The sequence below is a fragment of the Telopea speciosissima genome, chromosome 9 (genome assembly GCF_018873765.1).
Source record: "Telopea speciosissima isolate NSW1024214 ecotype Mountain lineage chromosome 9, Tspe_v1, whole genome shotgun sequence".
Lineage (NCBI taxonomy): Eukaryota > Viridiplantae > Streptophyta > Magnoliopsida > Proteales > Proteaceae > Telopea > Telopea speciosissima.
This window is the reverse complement of record NC_057924.1, coordinates 11,879,273-11,896,932: the sequence shown is the minus strand read 5'-3', so window position 1 is coordinate 11,896,932 and position 17,660 is coordinate 11,879,273. Positions and strand designations below refer to the sequence as shown.

The following is a 17,660-nucleotide window of genomic DNA, read 5'->3' as shown; positions in this document are numbered from 1 at the left end:
GAGCGGCTATTGTGTTGCGCTCAACTCCCGGGCCGCCACATAGATTTCATGTCGATCCAATGGTTGGTAGATGAGCTCCTAGGCAGCCTGGCATTTTTTATTTGAATTGAGCTCATCTACCAACCATTGGATCGACATGAAATCCATGTGGCGGCCTGTGAGTTGAGCGCAGCACAATGGCTGCTCAACCCTAGGCCATAGACGAACTCGATCTATGCAATCAATCGACAAGTAAGCCTAAATGGCCCATGTTTTGCCTTTAATGCCACAATTTTCTCAAAACACAGCTCCAAACAAAACCGATTAAAATTTCTTGAAATTGATGTGAATAAGCCGACCAGACGAAACCATCAAGAAGTTGAAACAACCACAAATCTAAGATCATCATTACTCCTCACCTATTTATACGAAATCAACAATGCCCTTCACTTTTCCCCTATGCTCATCCAACACCAATGATGGCCATGGTGAGGAAATACATCCTTCACCGTAGCTTGAAGGAAACCTGGTCCACAGATCTATTTAGGTAGGCGAAATGCCAACTTATCTTCCCGCATGAATAACGATGACTAGAGTAGTTGGTAGAGTGTAGACCACCCTACAGGTTTTTGGGAGTCCCACTTCTTCTCTAACTAGTGTGCCCACAAAGGATAAGGTCCATCGTTCTACATGTTCCATCATTACATCTGGATTTCCATGGATTTACCTTCCTTTTTTGCATGTTTCTCTATCCGACTATCCGTAGGTTTGGGAATCTTTTTTCTTGTTATCAACGGTTCTATGCTCATCCAACACCAATGATGGCCATGGTGAGGAAATACATCCTTCACAGTAGCTTGAAGGAAACCTGGTCCACAGATCCATTTAGGTAGGCGAAATGCCAACTTATCTTACCGCATGAATAACGATGACTAGAGTAGTTGGTAGAGTGTAGACCACCCTACAGGTTTTTGGGAGTCCCACTGCTTCTCTAACTAGTGTGCCCACAAAGGATAAGGTCCATCGTTCTACATGTTCCATCATTACATCTGGATTTCCATGGATTTTTTCAGATAATTGGATTTCCATGGATTTACCTTCCTTTTTTGCATGTTTCTCTATCCGACTATCCGTAGGGTTGGGAATCTTTTTTCTTGTTATCAACGGTTCTGTTTGGTTGCAAGGGGAGTGGGGAAAGGGAAGTGAAAGGAAATATTTGTATTTCCTATCAAATATGTCATTTTTCAAGGAAATATTTGTACTTTCCTTACAACCAACATCCAAAATGATTTTTCCTTTAAATAAAAATGCTTTCTATTTCACAAGGAGGGTGTTTCTTTGTTGAAGACAGATTGTTAACTGCATCTGCCAGGAGTCGAACCCGGATCAATTGCTTGGAAGGCAATTATCCTAACCGTTGGACTATAAACGCTGGTGTCTTTAATGTTAGGTGTCTGGGGATATGATCTATACGACCAGGCAGCCTGTTTTTTGACCAAAATAGTTGTATTTTCCTTGCAATCAAACAGAACCAATAGAAGGTAAGATTTCTTTAGTGATCAAAGTTGAGGATATGATCAAACCAAATATCTGCACAGCCTGAGAGTATGAATTTAACAAAATTTGCCACTCATTTCGTCTTCTGATGTGTTGCACCATACTACTTCATAAGACTGTCCCACTAGACAACAATAACCATGGTTTGAGATATCGGATCAACCAATACAGCCGATACTGCACGGTTTTGAAGGTGATCGATACCGATACCTAGCCGATACCATATCGGTGGAACGGTATGGACAAAGGGTAAGAGTCAAGAAAACCCATTTGTTAAGGAAACCCAAGGGTAAATTTGTTCGACACGGCCAATCCATGCCGATACTGTATCGGTATCGTATCGATTTTGAAGATGATCAATACCCTATCCAATACTGTACACTAAAACCATGGAAGTAACTAACAAAAGGGTGGATAGGCATCTGGACACATGTTGGGACCTTCATATCTTTCCCCCCACCCCCAGCTTCTTGATGCGTATATCATCCTTTTACTGCTGTTTTTTCCCATGGTTTTGATGTATCATCATTTTTATTTTTTTTGGGTTAGAGATTCATTCAGCTTCTTGATGGAAATGTGAAATGCAACATAGGAAACTTGAGTATCCCAAACCCCAGTAATTGTATTTTGAATGTCTAACTATGTATAGCAAGTTGATCTTTGGTGAGTGTACAAATACAACAAAAAAAAACAATGTAACCTTTAAGCTTGTACAAATACAACAAAAACAATTTAAAGAAGCTTTCCCAAGGCCATGAACCATATAATTCTTTCCGGCAATTTTTTAGCTTTACAAATCTATGAACTACTATAACATGGGCAAGAGATCAGAACCTTGGCAGCACAACTTATCGCTAGAAAATCAAGTCAATGCCATCCGAAAAGAAACATCATAAAAAGAATTGAAACTCAACCCACTTTAGAGAGAAAGATCAGCTCTCATCTGGAAATATGAGGCGATCACGGCCTTCCACTAGTCTTGCTGATTGGATCACATCTCCAGTTTTGATCTGTGAAAGCACATCTCTCCCCACAGTTGTGTATCTGCTTATTGAAACCATAGAAGATAAAGCAGAGATCATATCCACGGTATCCACCAATACCCAAATTAAGTCAAAATTATAGGAAATGGCCACAACCAATCTGTTCAAGGGAAATGAGTACCCAAAATAAAAGAGGGTGTAAGAGATTTAAAGACATACCCGAAAACAGAAAATTGACCTTCATCAAAAGATAACCCACCTAATCCAGCCTGTGGGAATTGAGTTTGAACACATTATTACATTACTAGAAAAGAGTAATTTCTGTGTGATTAATGCTATTAAGGATAAAGCAAGAACCTGCCCAGAACTTGGTGGAGGCCCCAAGACCCTGGTTCTATAACTAATAGTGAATGATAACAGCAGTTCAACTTACATTTCTCTTATCATAGAGATAAAAGAAAAACTGGTGTGGTGATGAGTACTCCTCTGAGACTTCACTGTGTGCCATAGCAACTGCCCCATAAACAGACAGGGGAAGAATTGGCAATTCCCCATCCTACCATTTAAGAGAAAAGATGGGAACATTACTTAGTAAAGAAACAGCATATTGAGGACCATTACTAAACCACAATGTCAATAAAACAGGAATAAACCTGCACACTGAGTGTTGTTCTGTACAACGGTTCAAATTGCCCAGATGGCATTATTTCTAAGGGGATGTCATAACCTTTATTCTTTTCGAGCCCATTGTCTGCGAGAACTGCTTGATTCACACAGTTGAGCTTCACCCCATCATATGCCCCATCCACCACCTGAAAGAACTTCCTTAGGGCCCCAAGAATTAAATCAAATGATTCTGACTATAGCTTATGTTTTTTTCCACCAGATATATGAAAAAGAAAACAAAAATTACCAACATATATTCAGATAGTTATGGAACATCTAAGAATTCTGATCCAGTAAACCCAACATGCCAAATGGTCTAGTAGATTTGAAAGGAGGATAAAAAAAGGAACAAAAAATTGCAAATTGCATTTTCCCTCGATGGAATAAGAGCTTGGCATGTAGTCTTTTTTTCTTTTACGATTGTTCATATTGTTAATTTAGTGCATATAGAGACATTATGCTAAAAAGAAAAAAAATGTAAACTTGCAGTGAGAGGTGTGTCATACAAATGAGCACCAAAATACTATGTAGCAGAAATGAATCACATTCAGCTAAGTAGGGATTAAGTGGAATAAATAAATAGGAAAAATGGTTTTTGTGGGGAAGCGTTGTGTTTGCGCCCAGACACAGGAGGGGGCGAAATGATCCCCCCCCCATGAAATGCAAAATGACCGCCGCCCCTATTGATGCTTCTGCGCATGCTCCCATTGGCCTCCGCACGCACGCAGGGGCCATGCTCCCTCCACAGGAAACACTTCCCCAAATAAATAGTACATAAATGCTGCTAACACATTTGAACAAGGATTTGCTAATCCTTCAGTCAAGAATCCCTTGGCAGAGTGCTTATGATTGAGCCATGTACTTGGAGTGCTGATGTGGCTATTCCAACCATTGCACAGGTAGGGCCATCTGGAGTTTCCACATCTCAAATTCATGGGGCACCATACATTAAACTTTCTACCCCTGTATTACCAGTCAAATCATTTTCGAAGTATCGACTTTTTAACCAATTTTAAACTCTTGAATTTTTTACCATTTTTATTCTGCCTCTTGATCATATGTGTTTGCACTGAAACTCACCACATTATGGGTGAAGCAGGAACATGTCTTCAAAATGGATGCCAATCTGTGATGTGGCAGATGTAGGCACCTCTCCAGAAAAGCTTTGTTCTATGGGCAGTATAGAAACCCATTGTAGGATATCAAAATAAAACTGTAAACTAACTGATTGTATCAAGCCAAAAGTGTAAACAATGATGATTATAGTTTGTTTAAGTAAATCTGTAAATACAGATGGCCCAAGAGTTCAACTACCTTACCAGTTTTGCAAAGTTCCCTGCTGTCAATGGTGCAGAATACCCATCAAGAACAACCTGAAGATGTAGCTTAGTGATTAAACTTCAAATTCGGATATTTGCATCAACTGGACTATGTAGAGCTGGAATTTAGTGGAAGAAAATATGCCCATAATGCCATGTATGTTAGTAACAAAAACCTATGCATCTAGCTGGAACATTAGCCACCCTTTGTTGGGTCGGGTTCCAAATTTTACCAATCTGATGACCTTGAATATCCCACCAAGAAGTCGACCCCCAAAAAAAATCCCATCAAGGCATAAATAGTTGGTTGCTGAAAACCATAAGTGACAGTGAGCAAACTTACCATACAACCAGTATGGCTCAAGTTAAGGCCCCACTCCAAAGTGTTATACTGATTCATTCAGCAGCCAATTAGCCATGTACAACAAATATAGTGGTGTTCCACAGCAGTTGTGGATTCGGTCCAAAAAGGCATCCTAGTACCAAAAGGACAAGTAGGGAAAAATTATAACCTCAGCAGGTTAGAGTTTTTCAGGTGTTCACACTTCACAGACGTCAAAACGCAGCAGAAATAGGTTACGGGTAATGTTATGTAAATGACTCTGAAAATCAGGCTCTTGAACAGTACAAGTTCTTCAATTCAATTGGTTATAAAATTTTGTCAGATTTTAGTACTTCAAGTGTAGTATTAATGAACTACTGCAGAATATTTTGGTGGGTTTTGTCTAGTACTGTTTACTGCACTTACAATATCCGTGCAGGGGATCTTCATATATGATACAATCAGGTAAAAGAACAGATGCTTATAAGGAAAACCAGCTGTCTCTGTGAACAATGAGAGCTTAAGCGAACCTGCATTGTGGCAACATTTCTTGGTTCCCCACCAGCAGCTGGATAAAATGCTGAGCCATCACTTTTCTGGATGGTGAATTCAACAGTTCCTCTACCAGCAAGCCTACAATTTACATGAAATTGTCATGGATGAGGAGTAAGAATCTGAACATAAAAAAAAAAAAACATGGCCATATTACATAATTGGGTATAACCTTTACTTCCTAAACACATGCAAGTGAAAAACACAAACAACTTAACATATGCTGTTAGCCAAAGACAAGAATTTCTTTTCTGTACATTTCTTTGGCCCTTAGATCTCAGGTACTATCAACCAGAGGCTACACATCTACTAAGTTCACTAACGTTTGGATCTGAATACGGCAGTCTTGGCTGTTGGGAGTTGAGGTCCCTCTTGGTTTCCAGTTCTGAATACAGTAAGCATATTTTTCCTTGTACATAATCATGATGCTATGTCCACACTCCATCTCAATCCAACCTTATGTATAGAGGATTAGGGGCAAGGCTCTACCTTTCACTTACTGCTGTCATTAGGTAGGTCACATATCTTCAACAATTTATAGATATAAATGTACCGTACCACAACCAAATTGTAAATTGAACATTTCCAGAAGATCCATGGGGGAATTATACCTCGGGTATTTCAAGTATTGCTCTGGCAACAAAAATGACAACCCTGGAGCCTGTGAAGAATGGAATTGTTGAGAGGTTCCAAATATTTGCATCATATCTTTATCATAACTCAAGCATAATGCAAAGCATATCAATTAACAAGGGCAATACTGAGGCTCCGTTAGATGTCACTGACAAAAATAAATTTCCTTTTCTTTTACTTTGGCATGGCTTCTTGCTATATATTTCATGTACTTAATAGAGACACCTGAAATTTGGAGGGGTGAGTCCACTCCACTCCATTAAGCCTTATCCTAACTAAATGGGACTGGCTACATGAATCCTGTTTTGCCATTCATTAAAGTTATATCTGTGGTTAACTCGATCCACAGACAGTACCTGTAACAACTCAAGTTCTGCAACAGTTTCCAGTGAAGATGCAAGACCAACTGATACTCTATCTGGGTCCTTATCCTTGATTGATTCAAGAAGGTTCTGCAAACCACCCTGGAAAACAAAGAAAACTTAAGACCATTCCTATAGATTCTACAATCAAAAGCAGATAATTTTTCTTTCTTTATACAGTAATGCAGGATTTTTTTGCAAATTCATCATTGGGAACTGATAAAATTATCCAAAATGAGAAACATAACCCAAAGAAAGTGGTGCTTTTTGTAATATGTCAACCCATTTTGGGATGGGATAAACAACCAACTTACTTATCTTTAAGCTGCCTGCTTGCGTGGAGTTAAGCACAGTTCATTTTGTAATTTGTAAAATCACCCTAGTTGGTTCCAACCGAGATTAAAATTTACACAAACTCAACTTGGATAAAACATTCATATAATATTGGATCACAAAACAATGAAAGAAGGTTCTAGTCTCCCAAGTCAACATATAAAGCTAGGATTACTTGAAGAAACTTGATATTCATCCTGTTGTACCTTTCCATCTATAAGAGAAGCATACAGCACAGAACCCTTTTCCTTAAGATCCATTGGTATACTACCCAAGATGGATTCCTTCTCATCCATTGCAATCTGAAAGCAGAAGAATGTGAAAATTAGAACTTAAAATTTCACACCTAAATTACACAATGAACAAATGGATAATGAAAAGAGATTGGAAAATAAATAACCAAGCTGGAGTAGGCATGCTTAAACAAGGTTATGAAAGGTGGGGAAAACCTGGAGAACAGACAATTTAGAGGCATGACTAATGAGGCCATGTACTATGTAGCGATGTACATCTCAGCTGCTCTATTGCGAGGAACTATGTGAAAGTAAAGACCTTTACTGATTTGGAACCATAGTTGTCAAGGCGTCACCTTGGTCGCCTTGTTGGTGTCGACTTGCGTCTAGGTCCCCTCCAACACCTTGGGTCACCTTGACAATTATGTTTGGAACACACATAATGCACTAACATGTTGAATGGAAGTAAACCTACTAGACTCAAACATATCACTACCTCAAATTGGCTGGATTCTGATAAGTTTCATCATTCAATAAGGCCAACTCAGTGCACCCCAAACTTTCAAGAACATTCAACCATATTTTAGGAGCCTTAAATATGTAAAACTTGATTGGGGCACAATATGTTATTGTGCTTGCTTTTTGGGTAAGTATAGCATCATTAAACCAAGAGCATAGGGCTAGTCAGAGTTGGCAACTAGACTAAGATGATTACACTTGAGAGGTGTCAAAATCAGAAGCAAGAAAATAATACCTTCAGAACTCTCTTCACATTTCCTTCCATTGTACCATAGGGCTTTCTCTGTGGAATCCTTAGAAGGAATGAGATTTCCTCAAGAGATTCCTAATGGAAATATAGGAAACCAGACAAAATTAGTTTTGACAAAGATTAGATTCCTAATGGAAATTTAGGCAGCCAGACAAAATTATTTTGAACTTTGAGATTAAAGAATCATATGGGAAAAGCACTAACCTGCATAGCTTTCATGTTTGTGTTTCCTGGAATCGCCTTTCTTAAAGCAAGTTCTCCAGTTCTTGGAACCTTGGTGTCAGGTGAATAAAGCACAGCTTCTGCCGCAGAAATTAGCCATGGGTTCCACCCCCCCAAAGGTAATGGAGATGAGATTTGGACAAAAATGAGGATCACAGCAATTGCACTCTCAAGTTTCTTCATTTTATGAAGCAATGTCGAAATACATGGCACTGTTGGAAAACCATGCAGGTCTGGTGATTCCTGCTTGAGATAGAATAAAAAAAACAGAGACTCATTGCAGGAGATGAGATTCCTCCATAATGGTATAACTCGCAATGGAACATTAAAAAGATTGTCATTAGTACTCCTGGTCAGCATTGAGGTGTACCAACAAGTCAAATTTAACTCTGCCATATGACAGTAGGTTTCTCTAAACACAGGATGTTCAAAGTATAACAGTTGAGTTATAAAAACTGCCCAAAAGATCTTGAAAAAATGCAATCTGCCACAGTAAGGTGACTGCACAAAGGATCTCATGCTGCATCCCAACATAACAAGTACTCATGTATAGGCACTCAATCTGTGAAGAGTGAACTTTATTTGGAACCACAAAAGGTTCAACAACCCCTGAAACCGTGTCATGTATATGTTATATATGGCATTCAGCAAGAAACATCCAATGCCCCAGTGCAAAAAAGTTGATTTTTACCCTCACATGTAAACAGAATAGCCGATAAGGAGGCCATTAAGGTGGAGTCCCCCAACCTCAAGTAATATTAGGACTAATCCTGATGCTGCATTTACTTTACAGAGTAAATTTATTTCTTCTGATCACAACATGTGAAACACGGATCGCATGCTCAATAGTCAAACAGAGTTTGGATCCTCTCCCCATGTGGTGACCTCCCCACATAGGATCCAACCACCCATGGGGTCTGACCACGAGTCAGAGGAGTTCTGACCATGAGTCAGTGTAATACCCCGTACCCAGAAAAGTATTTAATATTAAGTTTTATTTGACGATCAGGCATAGATGGGTTTGTTATGACGGAATCCGGTTCGAGTCAGCCCAACAGAGAAAATATGATAGCACAAGTAAATATGAATTTTCATCATTTACAAGCATTAAGTAAGTTAGAATGACCTTACGAATAGTGTGGACCCTACCAGTGTTTCACAGCAAAGAGAAAAGAATGATAATTGTATAGTTTTAAGTAAAGCAGTGACTTCACGTGGGTTCAATTGGGTCAGAATATAGGGAAGCCCAAAACATGAAAAACGTAGATTATCGAGTTACCTGCATTTTGGAAAAAGAATCGGGTCGAACGGAGTTAAGACAAGAAAGTTATGAGCGTTTTAGTGGCGACTGATCGAGAAAACCTGCGCCAGAGCACAAGTTCCAACAGCCTGACGGTCAACCGTCAAGTGACCATCAAGCAGCCATCAGAGTGACTTAAGTGGGTCGGTGGCTTAACGGTCAACCGTCAGAGCGCGAGACAGCCCATTTAATTCTGATTTTGGCTCATTTTGGGTAATTCTAAAGTTGGAAAAGAGAGAGGAGAGAAAGAGGAAAAGAAGGAGAAAAACGAAAAAAGGAACTGAGGCTTGTGATTCGAGTTGCAAGCAAGGGGGAAACACTTCTTGAGTCAAGAGGATCAAGAGTTGGGGCTTGGGTTAGGGTTTTGAGCTTGGAACAGGTAAACCCTAAGTCCCTTTTTTATTTCTTTGGGTTTTTTTGCGTTTGATCCATTAGAAAGTTCCACAATATCATTGCTAAGGCTTTAAAGTGATTTATATAGAAAGGGGATGACGTCCCACAAAGTTATGGAAGAAAAAGTAGTAAAAAACCCTATTTTTGGGTTTAGGTTTTCCCATTTTGGACTACTGGTTTGACCTATGGGCCGATCGGTAGAACCCAGATACCCAAGTGAGGCTGTAGGGACAAGTTTAATTAAATGTGGGTGGTGGGGGACCATACCCACTATTCCAAGAGTATAAAAGAGAAGCCTAATGTGAATGAAATGATTACGTAGGGATCCAGTTTGATCCAAAAGTGACAAAGGAGTACCAGAGACACTATTTGAAGATAGTAGAGAGATAGTACAGTAGAGATACAAACAGGTGAGGAGAATTCTATCATATCCTTGCATGTTTTTTCTAAGTATCATTGCCTCTGAGATTCATATGTTTTATATAGAAATACAAGATTGTTTTATAACTGACTACAAGCAACGTGAGGCATGATAAGATAAAAAGAACAATAAAGAACAGTACAGAATAGCAAAGAACAGTAAAAAAGTAAAGAATAGAAAAGAGCTGAAACTAAAAGTTCCATCAGTACTTGTGTCAGCAAGAGGAATGAGAAGGATACTGGGGTTCCTCAATGCCTACCCCATTAGTTGGGGGACATAAGGGAGTCCATCAATGTCCAACTCACCATGGAGTTGAGATAAGTAGTGTGGGCTGGAAGTAGAGGTAAGTAAAGAAAAGTAAAGAAAGCAAAGGAGCACTAGTAGCTCAAGAACAGTAAAGTATAGAAAAGCATAGAAAAGACCCTGTGACTGCCAACCCTTTCCAGCAGGAGTTTAGGTACTGGATGAGGTACACAGAGAACCGAATTCGCATAATTGGATCTTCATTGATCCCCACAGCCGAATCTTCAATAGTTCACATAGTTGGGTCTTCATAGGTCCCCATAGCTAGAACCTCGCGGATCCCCATATTACAGAATAGTGTATCCTCACCCTTATATAGCTCAGTTGCAGTTCACTTAGATAACAGACAAAGTAAGCTAAAGAAAAAGAATAACAGCTAAAGCAAGCCATAGAAAGAGAATAACATATATATAATGTTTTCATTGTATAAAGTATCATGCATGCCAGTTAATGTATGATCAGATATAGTATTTCAGATTGATAGATATGATAGTAGCATGTCATAGTATGATTTGCTTAGCATAGCATGATAATTTATATTCATGAGCATAATATGAATAATGTTCTTTCTCATTGGGCTAGTTAGCTCACCCCATAATATGATTGTTTTTACAAAGCATGCACATGTCGAGTGGTAGCACGCTGACTTTGTCAGAAGAACCAAAGGGAAGGGAGTCGACCCCTCCAAGTAGATGAGTAGAGACAGAGCCAGAAAGTAGAGATAGATATTTTGACTGTTTTGAGATACACTTTTCAGATGTAAATATTTAGAATGATACTTTGAAAAATAATAGTAGTGACATAAAGATGACAGATAAATGTTTACCGTGATGGTGGCCTATAAGTATACAGTAAAGTTTCATAGTTTATGGAAATATTTATAGTCTTCCATTGTTAAATTCTGATGTCTCTGATGCATGTTATAGTTCCACACATAGTAAGAAACAGATTTTAACCGTTATTTAACGGTGGTCTGTGAAGGCCAGCACCATATCTTTATCCAGATCTGGGGCGTAACAGTCAGAGGGGGTTTGATCCCTTATGGAGGGTTGGATCCCATGTGGGGAGGGTAACTCCTCTCCCCATGTGGGTAGCTGATCCAGACAGACTCAGCCAAACATGGGATACTCTTCAGAAGGGACGCATATAGATATCAAGAGAAAGAGACTTTACTGGTCATATTCAAATCAGTGTTTGTAAATACTTCTTTGTCCAGTTTTTCTTTACCCATGACCCACGGTGAAGAGAGAATCTCCTCACCATGGAGATCTGACCCTTTGATTAGCATGGGGAAGGGTATTTTTGACCTTGTATAATAGGGGGTTGGGAGTTATTGATGACACGAGAGTCCAATCATAGGGTCACATCACCAGTGGTAAACGAATTCTTCCTTCTCCACGGGTGAAGGAAAACTTAATCCTATTTTCTTTCACTATTTCAAGGATTCAATTTCTCTTCACTCGTGATGAAGAGAGAGCAGTATCTCATCTGACTGTCAGATTTGCACTGGGGAAGGGTGTTTTTGACATTGTACAATAAGGGGTTGGAGTTAATGATGACATCACTATTCCAGGAGTCCAATCACAGGTCAAATCACCATTCTCTCTTCACCATGGGTAAAGGAAAACTTAATCCGTCTTTAAGTTATGTCCTAATTCACTCAAACATATCAATGCAGACGTGCTAAGCATATGGCTATGTCTGGAGAATCCGACATGGCTCACTGAAGCTATACAGAAGGATCTCAATATTTAAGTGTACAAAAGTACTTATTTAGTATTGCAGTTTATATTTTGTCTGGAACTACTAATACTAAAAGTTGATAATGGGTTGGGTCATCACAAGCCCATAAGGCAGTAATCACCTTTACATTAAAATTAAATACAGTAAAATCAACAAAACCCAACTGCACAGCTAAACTCAGTATTTTTCTCTCTCTAAATCATAATCTGCTGGATTAAAAAGTTACTAAAGACTATAGAATAAAGATGCTGTTAACAACAGTAAGCAAAGGTAAAGGCATTTTATTGCCGATAAAGTGACCAAATATTGGAATTATTCTACGAGGCCTTGTAAAACTGAAACCCAGGCCCAGCCCATGGACTGCTACTTAGGCCCAATTATGGATTATGGGCTTAATGCAGACCACAATTCTGAAACCGAATCCAGTCGATTGGTGAGTAAGAAGAACCAGAACTTTCTTGGCAAAGAAGAGACTAGAGAGGTAAACTAATCCAACTGCAGCGTTCCCTTAATTTGCAATTGGGTAACAAAATTGCAGGTTCACCATTGCAATTGGGTAACAAAAAGCTAATTTTCCCTAAATTACGACGGAGAAACGGAGCCTCAAATACAGAAACTGTGTTGACTGACCTTTGAAGGATTTCTGGAAGAAAGGCAAGCAATTTTAATGCGAGCGGCTGTCGCTAGTTCCTTTTTCCTAGTAATCGTATGGTTCAGAGGAAACGGAGGGCCAATTGGAGAGAACGCCTGTCTTCGAAGACAACAGTTATGGGGGAAAATGGCGGAGGATAACAGCGACGCCATGAGATAAAGGTTCGAGTTGCAGAGAGTCTCATCCAAAGATCTGAATCCAATCAAATAGCACCTTTGAACCTCCAGAGGGTAGCTCAATTGGCAAGGCCAGACACCTCACAATTAAAAGTCATGAGTTCAACTATCCTCGGACGGTCGGACCTAGATGACAAAAAAAGGACAAAATTCGCTGTCCGGCAGCGTGCCCTACCCAGCGTGGGGCCAGTCACAGTGTGGGAGCATCAATAGGCTAATCCTATCCTTCTTTGTCCCCCAAAAAATATCCCTATCCTTCTTCACTAATCTTGTAACTATTGAGACACTAACAATATCTTTAAGAGAGTTACAGCCATATTATGAAACAAAGATGTAAAGATAAAACAAGACTGATATGTACAGGTTGGGAGATCGTTCTCTGATCAAGCATGGTCCTTGCATGCGCATGAGGACCAATGAGAGGGTTCACAGAGGCATCTTGGGAGGTGGGATTTTTGCCTTCCACAGTGGGCAAGGTGGTCATTCGCCCCCCCACAGTGTCTAGGCATGGGCGACTCACTTGATTCTTCTATTTTAACCACAAAATTAGAGCAACATCATCCAACCAAACCTTTATTTCCTTGTAGCCTTGTTCACAATATTTCCTTGTATCCTTGTTCCATTGTGAACTATAACCCTTGCATGATACTTCTGGCTTTTGGTGCCAACACATTCCTTGAAACACCCATAAGTCATAGAAGCCAAGGTGAATTAAGAATTTTAAAAAAGAAATGACACACCTAACCAGCAGTTAGTAGTAGAATCAGAGTCTCCATTATAGAATATGGCTTTTTTTTTTTATTTCAACATTTAAAGAGTTCGATTCGATATCGATAGCATGTCACTCGATATGCTCTGGACATCGAATGGGCACTAACATATGTTTAACAGAACCCATCATATGTCGAATGTGTCAGGTCCACATATCGACATGTACTTTATTTTTATTTGTTTTTTCTTCTTTTAATTTAGTACACTATCCCTACCTTGCAACCAACTGCTTTGGGTATGTGGTTTTAATCCTTAATCCCTTTATTCATTTTTTTTATACTAATCCTTGCCTTGTAGCCAACTGTGTCGCGTATGTGCCTCTAAACATTAGCTAAGCTTTGTTTATTTTATTCTTTTGTATTATACATGTTTAGTTTTAGCCAAGTAATAGGAAGAATCGGTTTAACTGGGCAAACCAGAGTACCGACCACCTTCCCTGGACCTAGGGGTGTCAATCTGTTGGTTTGGACCAATTTCGATGTGAGAATGAGTAAGCCCAAAACATAATCCAATAAGGGTGCACCGGTTTCAGTTCAGGTTGGTTTCGGATTCTTATTGGTTTCTCTTATCAGTTTACTATCGATTTGGTTGTCGGTTTACCTTGTAAATATATTTATAAGTTTCAAAAAATGTGTTTTTTTTCATGAATTAGGGCTGCTATTGGGTTATTTTGGTTTTGGTCCAATTTTTTAAGTTCAGTTAGTTGTCTTATCAGCTTCGATGTGGTCCGGTTTGATTTTAGTGTCACAAAACCCCAACCCAAACATGATCCAATAAGCTCATACCGATTTCGGTTCAGTTCAGCTTCTTTTCATCGGTTTGGGCTAGGTTTTGACACCTGTACCTGAACCTTAGCGTGACCTGTACCTTGACAGATGGTTTGACCGGTCCTCATGGGAACCATCTGGAGTAATATTTTTTTTTATGGGTCCTAGATCTTTATCTAGGCAGTGATTCTCTATTTGTTCCCTCTCTCTTTCCAAAGAGGTGAGGTGGAAAACAAACACTACCCATATCCACATCCGATTAGCTTTCAAACACATTCAAATATTTTATGGAAACTGATTTTTTGAATACAAATTCCCCTAAACGGATACAAACACGAATCAAATACGGAGTTTCCACTATCCATTTATCCCTACTGGAGACTAAAGAGTGACATTGTGTTTGGAGAGAGGGCATTACGGTCTCATTGTCTGTGTTGAGCGGCAGAGGATTAGAGAAGACGAGAAAGAAAGTGAATGGCTGAATCCACTACCACAGTAAAGTTGATGTTGAAGTGTTATGTCTCAAAGTACATGTTTAGGGATAGACTACTCAAGTTTTTTGATTTAGATGTTGTTTGTCCTTTTATGTCGTCTTGAATTTGAAACGTCTTACCATATTCTTTCCCTTGTTTAATTGTTAAATACATTTGGGTTGCAGGACCTCGTGGTTTATACACAGAATACCTCTACGCTTCATCTCTTCTTGACCTTTTTGAGTCTCTGATTACGGTTCACACACTCACCCCCCCCCCCCCATATGATATTTCTCGAGTAGTCTCTATAACTGCTATAACCATGTATTTCTTATCGATTTTTATAAATAAATGTGTTTTTCAAAACAAACCAGTTGATCCTTCTCTTGTGCTTAAATCTTTTTAAGTGGTATGCTGACCTTGTTTAGTATCTCATTTCGCTAATCCCACTAGTGATAATGCCTCAACCTCCTTATGTCTATTTTTTTTTTTTTTTTGGGTAAGATCTCCTTATGTCTATTTGATTACATTGCTTTGTTGACTAGGGACCGATTAATTTTCATTTGTAGTAGATGCATGGACGTGGTCTCCAATTGTTGTGATTGGGCATGTATTGCTTTGTTTCAATACAGTAGCGAATCACCCATTGTTACAAAGAGGGTAATGCCACAGTAGATACCCTTGCCAATCGTGCAGCAAATTCCAAAACTTTTGAGAACTGGAACGGATCCCCTAACTTCATTGCTCATAATACTACGTGGGAAGCTTTGGGCAGGCCGTACTACTGCCTCTCCAAACCTGTAGTGAGGCTGCTACGATCTTGATTATACTTGTAATTGGCTGATTGTGCTCTCAAGCCACAGTAGCTGTTCAGTTCATTTATTTTTGTAATTTTCATCTTATTTTCAATATATACTTGCTGACCTTTAACAAAAAAAAAGCTAAGTTTCACTTTGCTTTTGTGGGTTATGGTTATACAAGAAGCAATTGATCCCCAATCGAAAAAGGCTAGAAGTATCTTACAAGGTTTATCACAAGCAATTGCAAAAGGATTCAAACAAATAGTGGTTTGGGTGGGCAACGAGCAGTTTACTTCATGATTAATGCAGAAAAATTAGAAGAGGTAGCCTTTAGATTTGGTTAATATCTTACATAAGATTTATGTACTTAAGTCCAAATTGGATGCTTCTCCTAAATATAGGCTGAAAACTATGGTTTCTGAAGCTTCTTGTATGACTATCACTGCTATGGATAGAAGGCTTGCTACTTTTTATTTTTGGTGAGAAAAACAAACTTAAATTACTTAGAAAAGTTGTTTTGTACTAAAAGAGCTTGCTTTTGGTGAGAAAAACAAACTTAAATAACTGAACTATGGTGCCACCATAAAGAGTTTTCCACAATGCTACTGACTGCTTCTACAGAATCCTGGCCATCACATTTTCTTCTTGCAATGCTTAATTTCTTACCAGATAATTTTGTTAAACATGATGACTCGTCCAGATGACCCGTTGGTCTGTGACATTTAGTTTTTTGCACTCTCCTTGGAAACAATCGTTTGTACTAAGAAGGCTTGGTATTTGTACTTATTGCAATTAGAATTCCTTTTTATTTTTATAATTTAAATTTAATTTCTTATAAAAAAAGTACATCGATGTCTTCATAAATCTTTTGATTTTTTTAATATAATTTTTTGTTTCATTATTTGTAATATATTATGAATTGATTAAGGTATTTTAATATTATTTATAAGATAATTATTTAATCATATACTTATATTCAGATCTTGAAATTAAAATATTCGTATCCGATGTCCCAACCCGATTAGTTTTCGAACAAATTTAGGTAATTTATAAAAGGGAAAAAGTTCTTTGTCTGGGTCTCTTGTCCCCATGTAAAAAGATATCTCTGCCCCTTGTTTTAAGAAGGAGAGAAATAAACACATGGGTATGCTGGCGTAGGCCACACTCACGTACAGAAAACTGCTGCCCTTTATGGAAACTGATTTTTCGAACGCTGAAACACAAATCAAATACCCATTTTCCGCTGACCATTTCCATCCCTGAGACCTGACCAAATCCCCAAATATATGGACCGACAAGAGAACCCGCTACCGTGCAGTTAACCAGTAATGTAATTCAGATTGCAAACCGAACAAAACTAGGGAAAGCTCGCTTTCTCACTCTGGTTACGGCCATTTCTAAGAAACTTGATTGCGAATTCTCCGATCCCTAGTTGCATATGGTTTTCGGGGATCGGTAATGGCGAACTATCTAGCTCAGTTTCAGACAATCAAGAGCGCTTGTGATCAACTTATCATTGCAGGTAATTCCGTTGTCTCTCGTTTTGCTTTTAGTTACCTTTCTCAAATTTAGATCCTTAAAAACCTTTGGAGCTGCATTCTCTTCGGTCGGATCTTAATTCCGAGTCCACTGAGAACTGATGAATTTATGTTCATTGTCCTACTTTGTTTGATATTGCTATTTTTAAATTCATCTTAGCATCAGTCGCCTTTAATTTTTTTCTTTCCTGATCTTGAGTGTTAAGATTTGAACTATAAATAAAAAAAGGCTATTATCCATTTTATAAAATAAAAAAAACTGTCATCCATGTTTGATACGGATTCCACCATTCGAGTTCATGGGTCGTGAAAATTATATATTCGCATCTTAAATAATTTATATGGCAGAAGTTGCTGCTTTTACTTCTGGAACGAATTGAAGTGTTCCTCTTT

The 17,660-nt window shown here is 38.7% G+C and overlaps 2 protein-coding genes across 3 annotated transcripts in view; one reads left to right on the top strand and one right to left on the bottom strand.

The window, feature by feature from the left end:
- Positions 1-2,325: 2,325 nt before the first annotated feature.
- On the bottom strand, positions 2,326-12,988 carry LOC122640379 (peptidyl-prolyl cis-trans isomerase CYP37, chloroplastic). The gene is made up of 12 exons (XM_043833547.1): positions 12,721-12,988; positions 7,913-8,173; positions 7,694-7,783; positions 6,913-7,008; positions 6,368-6,475; positions 5,990-6,039; positions 5,357-5,459; positions 4,505-4,558; positions 3,173-3,331; positions 2,953-3,075; positions 2,739-2,788; positions 2,326-2,580 (listed from the first exon to the last, which is right to left on the bottom strand). Exons 1-12 carry the CDS (start codon positions 12,892-12,894, stop codon positions 2,469-2,471), a joined length of 1,380 nt encoding a protein of 459 aa, XP_043689482.1. The 5' UTR covers positions 12,895-12,988; the 3' UTR covers positions 2,326-2,468.
- A 4,120-nt stretch (positions 12,989-17,108) lies between these two features.
- LOC122639711 (trafficking protein particle complex II-specific subunit 130 homolog) overlaps positions 17,109-17,660 on the top strand; it is a 104,314-nt gene continuing 103,762 nt past the window's right edge. For both annotated transcript variants that reach the window (XM_043832623.1, XM_043832622.1), the window contains exon 1: positions 17,109-17,251. In XM_043832623.1, coding sequence (XP_043688558.1) covers positions 17,188-17,251 — 64 coding nt within the window. In that variant the 5' untranslated portion in view covers positions 17,109-17,187. The remainder of the gene's footprint in view (positions 17,252-17,660) is intronic.